The 16,309-nt window shown below is 35.3% G+C and overlaps 1 protein-coding gene across 4 annotated transcripts in view; it reads right to left on the bottom strand.

The window, feature by feature from the left end:
* The window catches only part of MLIP (muscular LMNA interacting protein), a 165,253-nt gene that overhangs the window by 60,377 nt on the left and 88,567 nt on the right, over positions 1–16,309 (bottom strand). For all 4 annotated transcript variants that reach the window (XM_032140872.2, XM_032140871.2, XM_058432601.1 and 1 more), the window contains 2 exons: positions 15,878–15,922; positions 3,593–3,721 (listed from right to left, as the gene is read on the bottom strand). In XM_032140872.2, coding sequence (XP_031996763.1) covers positions 3,593–3,721; positions 15,878–15,922 — 174 coding nt within the window. The remainder of the gene's footprint in view (positions 1–3,592; positions 3,722–15,877; positions 15,923–16,309) is intronic.

Here is a 16,309-nt window from a genome sequence, read left to right as displayed (position 1 = left end):
TTCAGAAAAGCATAATCTTCATTTTGAAGGTTTTGTTTTTTTAAAAAAAAATCTAATATACAATGATGCTTCCTGGCCTGTGCCACTTTGATGTAAAAGTTGTTGGCTAGTAAATTTCAATTACTTGATTATGCATTTGGTTTCAAACTTGGCTGTTAGAACTCAGCAGCTGTTTCCTGGCAAATTTTCAGCTCATAATCAGGTCAAAAGGCTGCCCAGCTGCACCTTTTTGAACTACAGTAAATACATTTCTGTCTAGTCTCATTATCATCTTTAGTGTCTGACATTTTGTAACAGAATTTTGAAATCATATTTTATGGCAGTGAAGCTGCTAGGAAAAATTTATTGACTTAACAATCCCATCCAACATCTCCTGTCATGTGGAACTGTCCCCAGTACAAGGCAGATTAGTGAAGGTGAGCTACTTCCATTTGGCCCAACTGTCTGGCTAAAGAATTTTCCATTACATGGGTGGATGAGATCAGCTGAGTTTGGAACCATTCAATTTATTCTGTGGCAGCAGTGTAAGAGAAGACAATAGTGACTAGAACTGAATTTGAGTACACTTTCTTCTATTGAGGTTCTGATGAAGTAGCAATGCTGAGATTATACATTTTATTATTCAAGTTATTTTTGAAGAAGATGTAAGCATCTACCCTTGAGAGCTGTTTTGGTATCTCTCCACTGTAGATTCTGGACACAATGAGATGATAGTTAAAGCTCAACATGGAAAGGCCAGTTGACAGTACATGCCGTTTCCCAGGTGTTCAGTGGCCCCAAAGTTCTGTCTTATCTTTGCCTTTCATGCCAGGTCAATGAATAAGGCCAGGGGACCTTTGGAATTCACTTTTAAGTGGTATGCTAGACTTCTTTCAATTCTGACAGTGCATTGTCTGCTATTACTTCTCATGTTCCACATTCAAATGGGGATACAAATGAGGATAAATTGGTTAGAAGAAAATACAGATAAGATTAGGTCTGTGGTAACTTAACATTTGCAAAATAGGTCAAATTTTCAGCCAAGTATTTAGAAATAAATAGATTTATGTTGTAATGTAAAAAGAGCTTTAAACTTACTTTATAGTCAGAAAAAGCAATGAAAAGAAATGGCAATTATTTTTAATGACAAGAATTTTCTGCATTTGAAAATGGAATTTATCATTTCAGTAGACAGTACATGTCATAAATTACAGGTAGATTAACTCGATACTCTACAAGGAGTCTTGCTTGAAGTAAAATGCATGAATTTAAAATTATACTCACACAGAAGAATAAAGTTATCTTCCAGTATTGGATCATATTTTGAACAATGTAGGTTATATGGATAATATGTTAAATTTAACTGTTAGTGGTTTGATTTTCATATAACTGCTAAATTATTTTTATAAACATTTTATAATTATCCCATACTGTCTAAAACTTCATACTAAAAGCCACTAAAATATTAGTGTCATGCAAGCAATAGATATTTCATAAGTGCTTTTGTTAATGATAAAAAAAAGTTTTCCCCACAGGAGTTTCCATTTCTGTTATGTATGGAATTAGTGAAGGCAACCTTATATATCAACAAGATTTCCCTATTTAATTTAATTTGAGGTCTATATTTTATTCCACAAATTAAAATCATTGCCTCTAATTATCATTTTTGATCATTTTGATCATATCAGTGCCTTCTAAAAAAATCAGACTTATAAATCATAGCCTTCTCACAAAGTGTATATAAATCGATGGAAAATATTTTCATCTGAATTTTGTAAATAAAAACTAGAACTAATCATAAAAAGTATTTGTAATGAACTTTTTCAAGGTTACATAGGGATTTCAGACTCAGTTATGGTTAATCATAGATTTTAAGTAATGCAAATTTTAGTGTTTAAAGGATCCTTAGAAGGTACCTAATCTGAACACCTCATTTTGTGCATTAAGAAACTGAAGCCAGCCGGGCGCACTGGCTCACGCCTGTAATCCCAGCACTTTGGGAGGCGGAGGCTGGCAGGTCAAGAGTTTGAGACCAGCCTGGCCAGCATGGTGAAACCCTGTCTCTACTAAAAATACAAAACTTAGCCGGGAGTGGTTGGCAGGCGCCGGTAATCCCAGCTACTCAGGATGCTGAAGCAGGAGAATCGCTTGAACCCAAGAGGCAGAGGTTGCAGTGAGCCGAGATGGCGCCATTGAACTCCAGCCTAGACAACAGAGTGAAACTCCATCTCAAAAAAAAAAGAAAGGAAGGAAGGAAGGAAGGAAGGAAGGAAGGAAGGAAGGAAAGAAACAAAGAAACAAACAAACAAACTGAAGCCTAGAGAGATGAAACCACTTGCCCAGGGTCACAGAGCTAACACGTCAGATAAGAGATTCTTTATGTTTTATAAATATAAATATAAATGTAAATATAATTTATATTTTCAAGAATATTGTTAGTTATTATTTTCAAACTAAAATTTTAAAAGCATAACACTTTATATTCCTTTATAAATCTATTTTATTATGGATTATAAAATATGATGATCTTACATGTCCTGACTGTATTCAGAAAGTTTTCTGAATATCTTACATTGCTTATTAATTTCATATTTCAATCTCTCAATAAAATATATAGCCCATACTATTTGCTGCATTTTAATATGACAAAGATTTAAAATCTCTGCTATTCATTATGAAGTTTTATATTGCATAAATGTGTATTTTCATATTTTTCACAAATATAAAGCACCATTGACAATTCTCCATTATACCTCCTTTAACATATATAATGTATAAGGAGAATCTAGTATAGACTTTTCAAACATAAACAAAATGAACAACAAATCCTAAATATGACTTGAGCCCCGATTCTGTCACTATTACTTCCCAGTCTGAGAGACTGCATCGTCTCTGTTAATATGAATCTAAACAGAACTTTTGTCAACTTCAATATACCAATCTAAAATATTCCATCTCTTCAAAAGGAGGCAAGATTTTATTTTATTTTTTGAGACAGGGTCTTGCTCTGTCACCCAGGCTGGAGTGCAGTGGCATGATTATTTGCTCACTGGAGCCTCGACCTCCTGGGCTTCAACAATTCTCCCACTTCAGCCTGCCAAGTAGCTGGGACCACAGGCACACACCACCATACTCAGCTATTTTTTTTTTAATTTGTTGCAGAGATGGGGTTTTACCATGTTGCCCAGGCTTGTCTCAAACTCCTGGGGTCAAGCAATACTCCTGCCTTGGCTTCCCAAAGTGCTGGGATTACAGACATAAGCCACCGTACCCAGCTGGAAGCAGGATTTTAGAAATAAGAATGCAACACCTATATGACCCATCCAATCAGTGATTTCATGATGTCTTCATAGAGGGTAACACCTTGGTCCCCAAAACAATACCAGCACTAGATAGACAGGTTTTAGGAAAAAAAAAAAAAACACATTAAAATGCTTCAAAATATTATTCTTGAATTATTTAGGAACTTCCATTTATTGTGCAAGCATTTTTCATTACCAAATATATTCCAATCAAATGAACATGTTCTTACACGTGCTATATTCATAGAGACATCTTTATTTTATATAGTCATTTATCAAAATAGCAAACATTTTCTCTTGTATGTGCTCACCTGTTCAGAAAAGAGGTCGCTGTTATCTTCCAAGTATTTACTGAAAGGGTTGGGTTCATAGACTTCATCCTCATTTTTCAGTAATATTCTGGATTTTACAGGTACTGGGCGAATTACTCCAGGCTTAGTCTTCATGAATGTAAAATAAATATTAAAAAAGCAGGAAAAGAACACTGTTAAAATGAACAAATATGTGTATTTTTCAGTCATTCAATGCTGTTCTCACAGAAAATTATATTTTTTAATTTTAAAATGATTTCAAAAATGCATAAAAACAGCCTGAAGTCAAATGATTTTAACTAATGTAAGTTTAGTTAAAATTTAACTATAGCAGCAATCAGTTCATAAAGATCTACTATTGTAACATTCGAAATGCAAACATGTTCTACTCTTGCTGGTGCATTTGGTCAGCAAATATTTCAAGTATTTCATTTGCTCAATATTTATTGAGAGTCTTCTCTGTGTCAGGCAGCATTCTGGGCATGATAGCATAGATGACTTTGGTATATCCACCAAGTCCATGACAACTTCCTTTTTCTGGAAACTGCTCACCCTCCATGCCCCAAAATCTACAAAGCTGGGCCCCCAGATGCCATGTTCATATTATGAACTAGGGTGGCTTTCTGACCTAAAAGAGTGGAGGGTGGGTGGCAAATAGATTGTCTCTCCCAATAACATGGAACAGGGATTTAAACTGCTCTGCAGTAACTGTGGGAGACTGAAATTAAAGTATGTGATGTAGAAGCTACAGGAAAGCCTTAACATGACCTAAAAAGCAGATACGCTGAGATCAAGAAGGATATAGCAAAGTGCATGGAGGGGCAGCCCAGAAAGGAGAGATACCAGAGAGCTTTCCAGAATTGACTCCCCAAACATTCCGGAGGCCTACATGAATTTCCTGTCCTGACGTTCTTTCCTTTTCTTTTACACTAGATTCCCCCCCACACACCTTTTCATTTAACTCAACTTCGGTAACTTGCAATCAAAAGAATTTTAGCTAATACATCAGTCACTCAAGATTCTTAAGCTTGTACCCAGTGTCAATTTGACAAAGAGAGACCGGGGGAGAACTCTAGTTTGGGGTAATTTCAAAATGTGATGTTTCACAAACACCAAAATCTTGTTACCCCGTAAAATGTCACAGAAAGATTGATGTTTGCAAAAACATCCCAAGCAATAATTTAATAAAAAACTGTGATGCTCTTTCTGTTTAAGCACTTTTGCTGCAATCATTCCTCTCAACCCCATTTCCTTTTGGAAAATGGTAAATTAGCTCTTTTCAGTCAATGCTGATGCTCACAAGTTAAGCCTTAAGGGACTACATCTATCTCTCTGCTCTATAAAGCACCTGATATATTTTGAGTCTTGAATAAATGTCACTCTGCAATACTTTCTTCAACAGATATTTGGTCTTTCATGTATATGACAACTGGGGGAATACAGATTGAGACAAGTCTCTATCTTCCCCAGACTGAGAAATATCTCCCAATTAAGAAACTCTGATTTTTCTCAAGGGGAAAAATGAACAAGTAACATCCAATTGTGCATGAAGTCATGCCATAGAGTATACACATAAGAACAATATTCCTCCATTAAGTGCTGGAAAAAAAAAAAAAAAAGTCCAGGCAGTTCCTGATTTCTATAGCCACCTGCAATTATGGAGGTGCCTGATATCTGGGCCATGATCCTAAGTTGTCCACACCTCTGTCTCTTTTTTTCATTTGACTTCCTGCTTCATTTCTTCTTTCTTCTTCTCCTATTCCTGCACTTTCTTCTTCTCTTCTACTCCCTTGTGAGGCAGAAAATAAATGCAACTCTAGGACTCAGGGGCTACAAGGCTCTAAAACCAACATGGTACTTTAGGGGCTAAGCTTGTTGTCACTATGCAGAAAGATGAAAGCAGGGAGGAGAAATCTAACCAGGAGCACTTTGGATGGTAGGACAACCTCTGCCAGAGAAACATGACTGCCTGGGTACCTTTGTTGCAAGCAGGTAGATGTTTGGGGTTATTCTGGCCTAGAGCCTTCCACTCAGATCATCTGTCTTGGGATCAGTCCTTTCCAGGGTGACATCAGAAGACAGACTCTTCTGGTTGGTTGGATATCAGATACATTCAGTATCAGAGTCTGTTACTGATGCTTCATATTTGCTTCTCTACCAGTTTTCATGCTCTTTAGTTCTTATGAGTTTCCTGGATTTGGTGGTTGTCTCTGACAATTAGATAATGATTTTTGCTCCATTTCCTCCACTCTACCAGATTTTCCACATGTTCTTTTCTTAGACTCTGTGTTCCCAGGTTTGGGCTATATGAAGTCTCTGAGTCTTCCTCATTCTATTTACTTACTTGGTCTTCATATGGTTTCCCTGATTTTTACATTGTATATATTCCCTTTTTCTTTAGTCCTGTTCTTTGCTCCAACAACCTTAATTTGTTGTTACCCAGTAGTCAATACTTCATAGATATGGAAACCAACTCTAGGCGAAAGATGACTACACATAGTTTGCCTTTGACATTGTTCATACTTCTCATCCTATAATCTTTAACCATACCTTTCAAACCCAACCATCTCTCAGTATTGGTCCAGTTAAAAATCTAACCCTAGTGTCCCAGTTCTGAACCTCATGCACCCTCCACAAACCTTGGTATACTAACAAGTCATCTGTGTGGTAGCCTCTGCACCTTCCTCATGCCTTTTCACATGCTTCAAAACTAGCTTCAAAATCCTTGAGGACCCATTGCAGCTAATGACACTATCATTGTCTCATAGACACAGATTTTATATTCTATCAATATAGAATCAAAAACTGAACTCAATATTTTAGATAGATCATCTCATCAATTTCTTATAAATTCTGTGGGAGTTTTAAAGGTAATAAGTCACATGCCAAAGTCATGCAGTTAATATGTTAAGGTTTAAATCCATGTTTGGTCTGATCATCATGCCTGTGATTTTTATCACTTCTATGCTGATTCCAGGGAGGAAGAGAGACATCATAGAACAGACAGAAGTTTGAAATCTTTGTTAAATATCCACCTCTCTGTAACTTATCCTATCTAATCAAAAACAAAGCTCATGTAGTTTTTATATTTTTTATTCCTTTAAAATATATTGTTTCTCTGTTTTATTTCCACTGTCAACTGTCTCATCCTTGATTTTGGCCATTGTTAACTCATTCTATGCCATTTTACTTTCTTTTCATTAGCCATCCTAAATATTCTCAGAACATTTAGGACCTAGTGTTATCTAATGTTTTCAGTTCCTGGTGACTGTACACATCCACACATCCACTCTCTTCACACACACACAAACACACACACACATATACACACACACACACAGAGACACACACACCTCTTCACCACCTCCTAAAATACTCCATAATTTGCGTGGCCAAGACATCAAATTCCCACTGTGTCTCTGGATTTGGTTAAAAATTTACTCTCATGAAGTAGCATAATATTTTAGAAGGAGAGAAACATGGACATAGATTTTAGTTTTTGCAATGTTGTTAATAAACTGTATTACCTTGGAAAAGCCATCCCACCTGTGTAGACCTTCTGTTGAAGGGTTGTAATTCTAATACATGACTATGTCCTTTAATAATGGGTAATGACACATTTTATTACTTACCTTTCTGACCCCTCAGGAATTATACCACATAGAGTTACAGCAAAAGGCTTGTTTCTGCATATTCAAACCCATCATCCAAACAAGGGTCTCAAAGGGCCACTTAGAAAGTCTATAAAACAGCATATGTGAAGCAACTGGCACTGTTGTCATCACACATAAGTCTCTCTTGGAATATTAGTTAACTTCCCCTCTATTCTTCCTCATACCTTGTTTCACAATGTCAAATGGTGATGCAATCTACATTTGCAATAGAAAGTTAACTAATGTTCTATCCAATTAAGACATTGTCTGCTAGCGCTTTGACCCTTAGAATGAAGGCTGTAGACCAGTATCAGCATCATCTGAGAACCTGTTATGAGTGCCAAAGCTCAGTGCCTGACCTAAGCCTACTGAATCCGAATCTGCATTTTTAAAAATCCCTAAGTGATTCATGTACACATTAAAAGTTGAAAGACACTAGACTTGAACTCAGTACATTAAAATGTGCTGCTCATGTAGAGATAGATCTTTCTTAGTCTATCATTCCGGAGACATCCATTTGGCCTTGTCTTCTGTCTCCAGACCGAAGGAGAGGCTTTAAAACAGACTATGCTTTATTAAATCCTAATCTACACTGCACCTTTGCGTGTAGTGATCTTTGCTGATACCTTTGGACTTCAAGTAAAGGTTCTCTTGAACAACTTCTCTAATTCTGAACAATTTAATTTGTTACATCTGTGTCCAAACAAACACAGAGGAAATCAGATTTATCAAGTTAGGGGAGTCTATAAAACTGAACTACTATAAGATTGTCATTGTTCAGCAATATTACAACTAAACTAGCCTTAAGAGGCCCTGCTTTCATTTTTATCTACTATAGAATCGATAGAATAGTCAGACTCATGACTGATAGGTGCAAATGGCCATCTAATGATGCCAGAAAAAGCAGTTTTGTAATTTTCTTTCCAGCCTATGTGGAAAAATTAAAAAGGTAATGACTCTCATAGCCAGCACAAAGGGCACAAGAAGAAAAATGAGAAGATTCTCCAAATCGGAAATATCAATTCATGAATGTACTGAGAATTGATTTACACTGGGTATAGACATTTCTTAAGTGCCGGAAAGACAAAATAACTGTTTTGCAACTCTGAAGCACACCTCTACCAGATGTTCACTGGAGACATTTTGCCAGTTAAGATATAGTCTATGTCAGGAACTATAGTGTCTATAGAGATAAAAAGATACACCCCCTGTTTTCAGAGGGCTCACAATCCAGTTGAGTAAATCACAAGACAACCACAGGATAAGTCGAGTCATGTCACTCATCTCCTAAATGATGTCCGTCAGTTCTACATCAAGTCAAGTCAACTCTCCTCTGAAAGCTCTCTAATGCCTCATCTTTTTACTGAGAGTAAAGTTCAAAGCCCTGGTAGTGCCTACAAAGCAATGCCTATAAGGGTGCTGTATGACCTGATCTTTCATATCCCTAACCAGCCTCTCTTTTTCCAATCTTATTTCCTAGTACTGTTCCTTCCACCCCTTCACTCTTTCTACTCTAGCTCACACACTATATTATAATGCCTCCTCTAGGAGTTTGTATTTGCTCTTTCCTTGTCTGGAACTCCCTTATTCCTTCTTCTTCAGTTTTTCAAATGTCTGTTTAAACATCACCTTATCAGACAGATCTTTTTAATAAGCCATATAAAATAGCAATCTCCACCTCTCTTGCCTGCTTTATTTTCTCCACAGCAGTTACCACTACCTGACATCTGTTTTTGTCTATTGTCTTTCTTTCTCCACTAGAATGTAAGTTCTGTGAAACCAGAGATTTTTGGTTTATTCACTCTTATATCTCCAATATCTAGAATGGTGCCTGTACCTGGTTGGTGCTCAATAAATATTTGCAGAATGAATAAGTTAATTGACAGACAGAAGCTCAGTGTGCTGACTATAATTCAATATGGAGTCTATAAGAGGTACTGATTCAATAGCAAAGACATGGAATCAACCCAAGTGCCCATCAATGATAGATCAGATAAAGAAAATGTGGTACATATACACTATGGAATACTATGAAGCCATGAAAAAGAAAGATCATTTCATTTGCAGGGACATGAATGGAGCTGGAAGCCATTATTCTCATCAAACTAATGCAGGAACAGAAAACCAAATACTGCATGTTCTCACTATAAGTGGGGGCCGAACAAAGAGAACTCATGAACACATGTTAGGGAACAACACACACTGAGGCCTGTTGTGGGTGGGGAGGGAAAGCATCAGGAAAATACGCTAATTCATGCTGGGCTTAATACAGAAGTGATGGTTTGATAGGTGCAGCAAATCACCATGGCACATTTTTACCTATTTAACAAACCTGCACGTCATGTGCATGTACCCTGGAACTTGAAATAATTTTTTTTTTTTTAAAAAAAGGTGCTGATTGACTCCTTGAGGTCTTCCATTATTTTTCTTGAATTGGCTTTTTGATCACAATATAATTCACAAAGAGGGAACTTTGAGGGATAGAAGAGCCATATGGCATTTTTCCAATAGAGGATGAGAAGAAGGAAAGTGGGGGTTGGTGAGTTCCACCCTCAGAAGAAAGAGTATAAAGCTAAAGTTATCATCTTCAGAAATTCAAGGGAAGAGACCACTTCTTTAGGGACTTTACAAGATTTTAATCTTCTTCATTTAAAATAAATTGTTGCTTTTCTCCCTCTGTTCATGGTGATATGCAATAAAACTCTTAATACCAAAACACAATGATGTCACCTTTTTTAGAGAATTCAAGAGTGGAGGGTGGGGAGAAGAGGATATTATATCTGAAGCTAACATTAGTCTTGGGGACAGAAAAAAATTCAAGGGAGTGAATATATGGGTTCACCGAAGCGCAGTGGCAGGTTTTAACGGGCTATAAGACACTCATCTAAGCCTGCTATTGATTTGTGTTTATAATCTATCAGGTATATACTCATACTTGAACATTGTCACTTGGGGCACTATGTAAATAGATACTATTTCCATCCTTTGGAACTTATAATTCTATGACAGCAAGTTGGTACAGCCTCTGGGCTAGAGACCAAAGTTGAAGATTAACTACCAGCACTGACCTAGAGAATCCATGACCAATATTTTTAAATAATGGGTTTTCACAGCAAAATCTTTCTTAAACTAGTAACTTCAACTAACACTAATGGACTGATGTTTTTTAATTGCCTTTGACTATAGTAATAAGCTCTAGGATGGTGTGATAAAGAAAAAAAGAAATAAAGGATAGGGTGCCAGCTTTCAAGAGTTTATTTTGATCTTTCTGGAGAGATAAGATGTGTAACAAAACTGCAAGAAAGTAACAAAACAACGTATAGCAAATCCTATGAGTCTGGCTGGAAATTCTACTAATTTTATGGGCTCAAAGAGTTTGCGAAAGTGCCATGGTTGTTTTTGACCCATTTGCTGCAGTTTTGTCTTCATTCTCCAGTGCTTTTTTCTTTGCCTTTAGAATTTCCATGTCAAAAAAGTTTGTGCAAACTCAATATATTCTACCAGGCAAAATTGTGGACAGAAGCAATATTCTCTAAATTATTTACCTGATTTACTCATTCAGATAATACAGGTTTATAGACCCTAATTCTTGTTTTAAACAAACATTATTATATACTTGAAGCAAATACTTAAGCTATGTTTTCCCCTCAAACAAATATCTTAAATCTCAAAACACTATGGCATAGGGTAAATCTCCCAAGATTGGAAAAAACAAAGGAGATTTTTATACCACTTATTACCAAGCAACTATTGACATGGCATTCCACATATTTAAACTTCAGTTTTTTTCATCAGAATAATGGAAATAACAATTCCTGCCATACTAACTCAAAGGTGATTAGAGAACCTAATGAGATAATATGCATGACAAAATTGATAAAGAAAAAACAGCATAAAATAAATTTGAAAGGAAAAACAGAATATATACTTTGCAAGTATAAATATGGCATGTTGATTCTAAATGATCTAGACCATTCACAAAAGTACCTACTTGATGTGTTTTTCCAAAAAAATGTTTTATAATGATTACAATAGTTGTATAAAAATAAACATACATAAGACCTCAATAATTATAGGCCATATCTCATGGCTCAAGAAGCATTTCATGGAATATACACAATACAGATTGGCCAGATTGAAATATTTCAATGGTTAAATAAAAGATAATAGCATGACTCAAACCTGAGGAGGCGTACCTGATAAATGCTGTGGCACTTAAGTACGTTATGTCAAGGAAAAACTGGTCAAGGAGAAACAAACTGCCTTTGAGCTTGAAGGAGACATCGGTTCTACATAAAAGCTTTCAGGGCTGCATTTTCTGAACAACAGAGGCCTTAAGGGCCCTCAGAGATGAGTCATGCACCACTAAAGCTGGACGCATCAGCTGGCATTCAGAACTAGGAACAAAGTATTTGCAAGTTTAAGCACTCTTCTTAATAGTGTTCCAGTAAATAGCATCTTCCTTTTACCTGTATATAGCCATGTGACTTATTTTTTAAATCTATTGTTTTGTGCTCTCTAGATTAAGTTTTCCATCCTGGACAACAGTGAACATTTTGTAACGGCATGAAATTTCAAAAGCAAAAGGCAAATGTCATCTAAACCAGGCTCCCCTACTGCCAAAGAAGGCCAGGGTTTAGCTACCTTGGGGAGCCTAACTTGTGTGCTATCTTATGCAGGGAAAAAGACCCCGCTGGCCTTTGTTAATATCTTTGTGATGATTCAGCTCAACAGCTAGGAAAGCTTTGTGAAGGTTTAACACAGACCCTAGATCTTTCCTTTCCTCTTTCTCCTTTTAATATGCTACAGGAAGCACTATTCACAGCTGTGAAAACTTCAGTACTCTAACTGACCCTACCCAGTCTCCTCTTCGGTAAGTAGTCACATTTTCCAGGCAGTGCAAAAGCACAAGGCAAAGTCAGACACAGGAGGTACCCAGTGAAAGTAATGCTTCCAGTGAGGCCCTGTTTCCAAACTCCTTAATTACTCTTTTCTTATTTTCCTTGAATTATCTAAAATCAATGTTAATGATTCATTTTCCAAAGCTACACAAAGCAAGGATGAACACTAATGCTGGTGATCCTAGACAATCTGTTTAACTCCATAAGCATTTGTTTCTTTTTCTGTAAAAATGGCTGCTCATTTTATCTCTTCATCATTCACAGATTTTATGTGCAAAAATAACCTCTCCCTGTCTATAGGAGTATACTGACAACTCCATATTTTATGATATATGAGCCTTACAATAATCTCTTCAGGTTGACAGAGTCGTTATTCCAATCTCCAGTGAATAGATGGGAATTTCCAGTATTTTCGTCTCTAATTTCCTTTCCAGTTCTGATCGACTGCAGTGCAGTTTAATAGAGGAGAAGCTAAGATTGGTGAACTAGCTTCACATGAGCCTCCAAAACAGTCTCCCAAGCCCAATTCTAAATCATTTGGCTTCCAGAGTAAACAACGGAAATATTTTAAGAGTAAGGGTCATAGCTCTATTTCTTCTTTCCTTTTCAATTCTGAATTGGCACACTTGCAATAAAAGCAAGCAAACAGATCAGCCAAGTTAAAAATTTGAAAGCATGAAAAAAGATATATCTTTAAAAAGTTAAATCTCAAAAGCAATTTGAGAATTGCATTAAGCTTGTGGTACCATAGCAATTTGTCATATATTTTCTCTTCAACACATTTACTACATTTACCTCCTAAAATAGGACTCAAATAATTTTAACTATTTACTGTTTGTTTTACACAAAACAAATATTTGTTTATATAATTTCACTGTAAAATATCATACATTTCCAATAACTTTGTTTTTATGCGTTATACATCCATACATATTTACTCATATAAACAAAGATGTTTATATATAAACAATCAGAATTACCTCATATGTCATCTATATGTGTATGTATATTATAAACACATACATATATAAAAATGTAAATATGTATATCTCAAAGTTTTGTTTATCAAAGACATTCTTATTTACTCATTATTCAGAACTTAAACAGTTTGTGATGGCAAATATTGAAAATTCATTCATAAAATGAAAAAATTATAACTTTATAGTGTTACTTAAGTGTAAAAATATTCTAAATCCTTAGTGAAGTACGTGCCCTATAACATATCTTACATACAATCATTTTCCACTATTTATTTCACTCTCAGGTAGTATTAATATAAACACAGGGCTGACGTCATGAAATAGAAACCAAAATTATTGAATTAAATAAATATATCAGTAGAAGAGATGTTTATTTTTTTAATGTGATATGCTTACTTGATAATAATCCCTTCACAAACCTACCTATATCTCAAGGGCATTTTGAGATTAAAACTTATTTTAAAACTTGGTTAAGAAATGCCTTGAACTCCTTAGACAAAAGGACTTAAGTAAATGCAAAGAAATTATTATAAAAGTCATTCAAAGCAATGCTTTGTAGTTTTGCCACTAGAGAACACAAACTACAGGATTATTTTATTGGGCAAAAAGTAAGTTTTTTTATTATATTCACAATGAGTTGTTTTACTACATCTTACTTTATAAAATCATTATATATATATATATACACACACATATATATATATATATTTGCCACTTTGAAATAATTTCTTAAAGTATTAAACCAAGAACTTACATGTATGTAAAATACACACCTACACGTGTATATATAGTCCACCAACACCTAAAATCTATATTTTATATACTATACTGAGTGAAACTATATATAAGAATGTTTAAAACATTCTTTATTTCCATATATTACTCTAAATAAACAAATATATCATTTTAAATACTAAAATAATTGTAGTAGTATTTCCATATCTTAAATGGGAAGTCATTTAACCTCATTATGTTATTGCAGTGCTTGTTTCCACGGCAACTCCTTCAACTTCACTGTGTTAGTAACCATAGATTCACAGCCCTGGAAGGACTCGGAAAGTACGCAATAGAATGCTCTCACTGTTCAATTAAGGAACTGAAATCCAGACTCCCAGGCTTTCGACTTACCCACTGTCAGCCCACTAGTTAATGTCAGAGCAGGAAGTATAAGGTGGGTCTTCTGATACTCATCCCAGATTCTTTCAAGTATACTATATTGCTCCCACACACACACTGTTCTAAACCAATTGACACTAATGCACACACATATTCAAACACACGCCATATACACACTATATGTATAAACACCAGTATACCCAAGTGGATTGATTGAATCAAGCTATTTTAAAAGTCTAACAACGCTTTTTATGATTTCTCAGTATTACAAATAAATAAATTGTAATTATTTTTATTGGGATAATAATGACAAGATGATTTGTTGGCTGTGGCTATAGGACACCAAAACAATTTCTTTGAAAGGGGAATATCAGTTAATGTTTCAAACTGTTTTACTAGAAATTTCCATCATTTTAGTGAAGATATCTATTATTCAGGAATTTACAATTTTAGACAATAAACATCCAAAGATATTAAGAAAATCTTTGGCCAGGCACGATGACTCATGCCTGTAATCCCAGCACTTTGGGAGGTCGAGGCAGGTGGATCACGAGGTCAGGAGATCGAGACCATCCTGGCTAACAAGGTGAAACCCCGTCTCTACTAAAAATGCAAAAAATTAGCCGGGCTTGGTGGCGGGCACCTGTAGTCCCAGCTACTTGGGAGGCTGAGGCAGGAGAATGGCGTGAACTTGGGAGGCGGAGCTTGCAGTGAGCCAAGATCGTGCCACTGCACTCCAGCCTGGGCAACAGAGCGAGACTCCGTCTCAAAAAAAAAAAAAAAAATTATTTCGTGACTTCAATTTGGTAACCACTGTATGAATAAGAAATACAAAATGCTATAAGATAAAATAATTTTCCCATTTAATCAAATTTTATCTTCAAATAACAGATTCTAGAGTCTGGATCTGTGTTGCCCAGTGTAGTCCCCACTGTTGAGCTCTTGTGACTAGGCAGAATTGAGATTTGCTGTAAATGTAAAATATGCAATAGTTCAAAGACTTTTCTCAAAAAAGTAATGTAAAAATGTCTCGATTTTTATACTGCTTATCCATTGAAATGATAATATTTATATAACACTAAATAAAATATTTTATGAAAATTAACATTACCTGTTCCATTTTACTTTTTTAATGTGGGTACTAGAAGTTTTAAAATTACATATGTGGCTTACATTTGTCATTCACGTTGTATTTCTATTGCTCAGCACTGATCTAGACCATTTGCATGCTAATTCTCCTGTGTGAAATATCTATTTCTTATTTCCTCAAATCCAAAAACTATCCTACTCAGTCATGACCTTCTCCTTAAACTCTTTTTAGATCTCTTCCTTTAAAGAGTGCGCTCTCTTCTCCAAATTCTAATGGCATCTTTAATCTGACCTCACAATCTCTTCTAATGCCTCTACTTGCATGTAAGTTACTAGCAAGTAAGGTCTATGTATAGTTTTACGTATGTTTGTCACCTGCAAAACAACCACCATGGAGCTTTTGGAAAGTATCACTAAAATTTTATTAGACAAGTAAGTGAATAAAAATACATATAGTAAATGTATTCTTTTTTTCACTTTTACTCAGGTAAAGCTCTCTTGAGAGATCAGAATTTGCAGTAGATCTGTGACTTAGAAGATACATACCAGCTGACTCTCAGATACTGTAGAAGATGGTGAGGAGAGATTTGCCTGCAAAACACGAATATGGTGTTTATTAGTGAAACTCATACTTTATTAAAATATTTATGTGTTTAAGTATTTTGAAGTTTGTTTGTTATTATATGTCCATGATAGGATTTTGAAAAGTATAAAGGAAAAGGAAAAATATCCTTATGCCACCAATGATTTTTAATATTTTTGGTACATTGCCATAAATATTTTTCCCATATATTTTTATTCAGCCCACATAATAGTGAATATAATTTTTATATGCTGCTTTTCCTTCTCATTTTCATAACATAAGCATTATATCATGACATCAAAAATTCTTCAAGGTTACCTAACATTTCATTCTTTGTATTCTTCACATTTTAATCAAACATACCAGCATCGTTGCTATTTCTATTTATTTAAAGC

The sequence above is a fragment of the Hylobates moloch genome, unplaced genomic scaffold (genome assembly GCF_009828535.3).
Source record: "Hylobates moloch isolate HMO894 unplaced genomic scaffold, HMol_V3 SCAFFOLD_20, whole genome shotgun sequence".
NCBI lineage: Eukaryota > Metazoa > Chordata > Mammalia > Primates > Hylobatidae > Hylobates > Hylobates moloch.
Note: the sequence above shows the minus strand (reverse complement) of the source record. Positions and strands in the feature narration are given on the sequence as shown.